This window comes from Mastomys coucha, unplaced genomic scaffold (assembly GCF_008632895.1).
Source record: "Mastomys coucha isolate ucsf_1 unplaced genomic scaffold, UCSF_Mcou_1 pScaffold13, whole genome shotgun sequence".
Classification (NCBI taxonomy): Eukaryota; Metazoa; Chordata; class Mammalia; order Rodentia; family Muridae; genus Mastomys; species Mastomys coucha.
In genome coordinates this window covers 21709236-21715116 of record NW_022196895.1, presented here as the reverse complement: position 1 = coordinate 21715116, position 5881 = coordinate 21709236, and the positions used below count along the sequence as shown (strand labels likewise).

General features: G+C 42.5%; 1 protein-coding gene across 41 annotated transcripts in view; it reads left to right on the top strand.

Annotated features, from left to right (window-relative positions):
* Positions 1 to 5283, top strand: part of Celf4 (CUGBP Elav-like family member 4) — a 280589-nt gene extending 275306 nt beyond the window's left edge. For 36 of the 41 annotated variants that reach the window (XM_031365182.1, XM_031365181.1, XM_031365163.1 and 33 more), the window contains one exon: positions 3225 to 5283. Coding sequence is in view for 24 of the 41 variants with exons in the window: in XM_031365163.1 (XP_031221023.1) it covers positions 3225 to 3251 (27 nt within the window). In the remaining 17 variants the exon portion in view is untranslated. Of the gene's footprint in view, positions 1 to 1108; positions 1441 to 3224 lie in introns of those variants that run through there. The other 5 variants (XM_031365200.1, XM_031365202.1, XM_031365198.1 and 2 more) reach the window with 5 other exon arrangements.
* Positions 5284 to 5881: the final 598 nt, after the last annotated feature.

Genomic DNA, 5881 nt, shown 5'->3' with positions numbered 1-5881 from the left:
CCCCCCGCTAGGGAGGTGGGACGGGACGGCAGGAAAAGCTGCTGTCCTGGGAGACTGCAGAGAAGGCAAGGGTTAGTGGGGGAATGGCGGGAGATGTCCTCAGAGCCAAGGAAAGAGCAAAGGGGGAGGAGGGAAGGCAAGGCTAGCACACTGCCTTCTCAGCATGGTGCTTTCTGCACCGGTCAGAGCTGCAGCCCTCTCTGAGGACCTCACAGCGCAGTAGCAACCCCAGCTTGGCCAGCTGGTGGGCGAGTCAGAGTCTGAGGTCATCAGGACAGAAAGCTGGCCGTGCTCAGGCCGTCCCAGGACATCAGGGACTTGGATAAAATATCCTCTAAACCAAAGACACTGGTTTGCCAGAGCAAAGAGGTGTGAGCGTGGAGGTGCCCCTGCCACCAGAAACACTCTTTCTGAGGTAGGATCTACAGATGGGAGGTTGCTGTCCCACCTGCACAGTCCACCAGGGCACAGGGGCTCCCCTGCAGGCCCTCAGGTGAAGAGAGCTCTACATGTGGGGGAGAAAGAACCCAAGGTGTTAATGGAGCCTGCTCCCCAAAGAGATCTGCTTGCTGGCTACGGTGGTGTGAGGGGGCTGGTAGATTTTTTTTCTGGCCCCCCTTCACCAAAATGCCTGTACCCCTTCCTCTTCCTAACGCATGATGGGGTGCCCTTAGGGGCCCCGTGTGAGGTTCTGCTCCTGTTCATGGTGTGCCATGTGTCTGCATAAGCAGCTGTGTGTGTACGTGTGCGTTCTGTGCCATGTCCCGTGTCTGCCGGCTTCCTCCATCCCTTCGAGTTCCTTTTGGCTCCCTTATGATTTGACTGCTGTTTTCTCATCGGCTTTAGACTGATGCTGTGGTCTGGTGCTGTATAAATATTTTTCCCTTTTGATTTTGTTTTAAATTCTTCCTTCCCCTTCTTTACCCTCAACCCTCCCCTGGCCCCACCCCCCACCCCCTCGCTCCCACTTACCCTACCCCTCCCACCCCTCCCTTCTCCCCACACTCTCTTGTTCCCCTCTCTCTTTCTCTCTCTCTCCATATATAAATATATATATATAAATCTTTTCTTCTTTTGTCATTCAACCAAATTCCAACAACCCAACCAGGGCCAGTCAAAACCACCACAGTCTCGCGCTGAGCTAGGAATAAAGTTCACGTAATCACATGAGAGTGGAGAAAAGTCCCCCATCCGTAAGTTCAAATCAACTCAAAGTTCACAGTGTGACATGATGGCGTCATGTAACAAGGCTAAGAATCGGTTGCATGACACTTGCCGTCAAGTTTCGTGGAGGTGCTGTGATTGGAGCGTTTTCCTTGGATGTCGTACCCGTGGATGATTGGCCAGTCATGATCACACGTGCATTTTCTTAACCCTTGTGCTGCCACGGTCTCTTTGCTGTGCTCATTTTCGTTTTGTTCTTGGTGCCTGCAGTGGTTTTAGTTTCTGTTGTTTGGTTTTTCTTGTTCAGCATTTTTATTATTATTTTTAAATGCTTCTCTAGATGTCACATAGAGAAAGAAAGAAAAAAAAAAAACCAAAACCAAAAGAACAAAAAAACAATTAGTAAAACTAAAAGACAAATTCCTCAATTATCAAACATGGGATCATTTAACTGTATAAACCATTCTTTTTTTTTCTTAAAAATAAGGAAAACATCTCAAAATATTTCTGCGTGGTTGATTTACTTGCACTTGAAAATATTGTGATTTTATTTTTTTCTAGAAATCTGGGGGCCTTTTTCAATTGACACTTTCCTAGGTTTGGCCTTTTTTCCAGTTAGTGTATTTTAAATCTCACCTAAAAGGAAATATGAAAAACAAAATATCTATAGTAAAAAAAAAAAAAGATAAAGAAAAATTCTAAGCCAAAATGTTAGAGTCCAAAGCCAGAGTTCTCTGAGAGAGAGCCTGGTAAAAATTGTGAGGTTTGTATTGTAGCCATTTCTGCTAAATTCAATGTGGGGAGGGAGGGGTGGCTGGGAGCATGGGAGGGCATTTTTGGTTGGTCTGGAAGAAACAGTAGCAACAAAGCAAAATGCATCTTTTTATTTACAACTGAAAAAGGGTCCTTAACAAGTGTTTTTTTTTTAATTTTATTATTATTTTCTTTGGTGTTGTAATTGTTTAGACTGCTGTGTACGGTTTGCTGTTTGTTGAATCAACAGTGTGAAAACCTGCCAGCATGGATTGATACACGCATGACGTTGTCCCCTCAAGTAGGGGCTTTGCAGTTATAATTTTCTTGATGTAACCAGTCACCCCCATGTATAAGTGGAAGCTGCTTGCTAGAATGGAGATGAGTCTCATTTGTTAATTCACAATGATTAAACATTCGCTTTCTGATTCTAGTCAGATCATGATTTTGTTTTCCTTAAAAACAAAACTAAACAAAAACCACCATTGGAAACAAAAATCCAAGAACTATTTCAGTTAATATATTTAAGTTTGATAATTAAATCTATTTTGACATTTTTTTTAGCTTCTCCCATGCAATCTCTGGAAGTTCTGAATTTCCTCTAAATTCCCTGGCATGTATGAGAAAAGTATTATGTATGTGCATATGTGTATGCATAGATGCGTACACATACACACATATCCATGTATATACACATATGTGCAGGTGAATATGTTCTACACATATATCCAGATATACATATATATACACACACAGCCTTGCAAATAGTACTAACCTTGGGGAAGAAGTGGCTGGCTAGAAACTGCAAGGATTTGGCAAAAACTGAGAGGCAACGAGCCTCGTCCTAGGTTTTCTCAAGCTGGGGAGGAGTGGGCAGGCCTGCCACATTACTGCTATCTTGTTTGCTAGGCTTCTGTATACATATGGTATCTGGGAGAGGTCCCTAGGGACAAGTTTAATTACAAATTTATATTCCTAAGTCCCAAATTCTCCCCTTAGATCTAGCAGTCCCTTAATCCAGAACCCTTCTTAAGGAAGCCAAATCAAGAATTCTTTTCCAATAACTAAACTCCAGCTATAACCATCACTACTAGATTGCCCAGTGGTTTTTCAGTCTGAACAGAAGAACAAATTTCTTTTGGCTGTATCATGATCATGACTAATTCTCATACTGGTCTCTCTTCCTTTCCACCTACCATCCCCCAGAAATCCCATCTTCCCCAGAGGCAGGATCTTATTGGTGTTTGGATGGATGCACTCTGTGTTTTCACACTTGGCTTAATCAGTACTGATCTTCTTCATTTTAGGGCAGGATGCTGAACGGCCTACATTAAAAACAAACCTCTTTCTCTCTCTATTTATAAATGAGAACTGTTGGACGACACCTTTGACATATCAGCCAATACCAATCAAGCTGAAGACTCCAGACACTCCGTGTGACTGTAACATTTCTTCAAGGAAAGCATAGCGTCTATGGAGTGCAGAGGGCACGTGTTTGGGGAAAAAATATACATGGCATAAAGATGACGACGAAGAAAAATGATATAACACAAACAAATAAAAAACCCGCGACTTTAAAATGAATTAACGTGAGCCCAGATGGGGAAGCTGAAGGGCTGGGCACTAGGAGGAGATGCTGCTGCCAACTGATCCTGGGGCTTTTCCTGCCCGTAGGCGCCTGAGGCAGGCAGGGGCAAGTGTACAATGGGGTCTAGTCCCCAGCAGGCGGCTGGGAGGCCGCCACTGAGCATCTCTATTTGTCATTCCTTTAGCTATTTAGGGACCAAAGGACCAAACTTTTTATTGCAGATGTGTAGCTCTGTCAATTAGAGGAGGAATGGAGACCAACCTCCTTCCTGCCTCCTGGCTGTTCTTGAAACAGCTTAGAGCGATTCTATGAAAATGTAATAAAAAATAATAAAAAAAATAAAAAAAATATAAAAAAGAACAAAAAAACAAGGAAAAAAAATAATGCTTCAACGCTTTTAAAACAGCAAGATAGTAGTTCTTTGATACTTTGAGAAGCGCTTTGATTACCCCGATTGAAGTCTCTGAAACTTTCCTATGGTTTTCTGTATTATATGTCTGGATGGACCTGTTTAGATAAATTGACTGGTGGATATTTGGGGAAAGCAACAAAGATACTAAGTCATTAACCATGAAGAGAACATGAGGGGAGCCAGGGGACTTCGAAGGCAAGGTAATTGTTGTGAAAAGTCTGTAAATGCTTCTAATTCTTCCCCCCTCTTAAAATCATAATAGTTGTACAGAATTTTAAAAGGAAAAGTTTAAAATACCTATATCATAGAAGAAAAAAAATTAGAGGAAAGCAAAAAAATAAAAAAAAAAGGAAAAAAAAACCTTATAGAAGTTAGCGTTATGCTAAAATCCCAGATGTTGTAGGACTGTACTTCTGTAGAGTTTAGACTGAGCATCGATCCCGTCTCCCCGCGAGTGCTGTCGGACTCGGTCCCCAAGGGCCAGGCCGGACTGTCCAGAACTGCAGGCTCCGGCCGGAAGCGCCGCTCCGCTCCGCTCCGGAAGCGTCCTGCCGCCTCTCGCTTCGCCCGCCCGCCGCCCGGGAGCCGCGCGCATGCGCGCTCTCTCTGCCCTCCTCACCTCTGCTTCACTCGCCTTCTGTGCTTGTTCCGGAGACTTTCCAGACCAGGGAGAACTGGGAACTTTTCATCTTCAAACAACTAGAAACACACACACACACAAAAACCTTAAACAAGAGAGAGAAAACAAACAATCTTTGAAGAATTTCTGAAACTGTTTACAAGGAATTTTGAAAAACAGGGATGTTTAAATGATGCCGGCTCTGTTTTTCTGTAAATAAATTTGCATATTTTGTAGGACTTTTAATTGTAATGATAGAGAAAAAACAAGGAAAACTATTTAATGAAAGCACGATATTTATCTTTGGTAAATGACTTTAGAGCAGTTAAAGACATTGCTTAAAAAACTCAGAATCAGAAAAACACTGAATTATTTAAGAACACATATATTTTAAAGTATAACATATTTATTATAATTTATTTGCACCTTTGGGAAGACTTGCTTTGCATTCTGCCTCAAGAGCTTCTCATTGATGTCCATCTGGAGGCCGGGGGGTTTGGAACTACCATTTTTTTCCTTTTGAACAACAAAATTCTGGTTGCTCTCAGGCCTCCTACCTTTTCTTTCGGTCTATTTTGTTGATGTTTTACTTCATTTAGTTTCTTTTTCTTTCTCTTGACTCCTCCTTTTAGTATGTCCAGATGTTGTAAAAAAAAAAAAAAACAGCTGCAGTTCAATACAACTGCTCTTTTCACACCAACTCCCTAAAACTCCTTGTAACCTTCTGTAACTATTGGATGACGCTTTCTCCAGCTTAGCCCTAAATAAAGCACAGTTTAAAAAAAAAAAAAAAACCAAAATCCTCAAAGAGTCCTTATTGCTCTGTGCTTCTCAGGGTTTTGTTTTGTTTTGTTTTGTTTTAAGTTATGCTTCAAGGTCTGTCCAGGGCTTTTCTCTTTCTAGGACCATCTCAGTTGTCACTACAAATCCATTTTGGTTTGGGCTTCCTGAGGAACTGGTCACCGGGTCTAGGCATAAATATCACAGTCCCCCTTTCCTTTCTGACAAAGGGAAAGGAAGGCTGTCTGACCTGAAGATGGACCCAGCATTGGGTGATGCTACGCCTTGGGGGAGGAGACAGTGGAGGGAGGGGACAGAATCCCAGCTTTGTCACTGAACCTTTTGCTCTTGGCCCTGCACTCACCAGGACAGTTTGCCTAGATGGATAAGACAGGAGTGTGACCCTTGAAGTCCCTGTCCCAGGAGGAGTGTGTAAGAAGAGATGCTGGACTCTTGCTCTGGGAAGCCTCTTACAAGTACTTGCTGTTGTAGTAAATCCTCAACCCACTTAAACTTATGCAAAAGCATACAACTTAGTTATAATATTTATAAGCTGCGTGTCTAG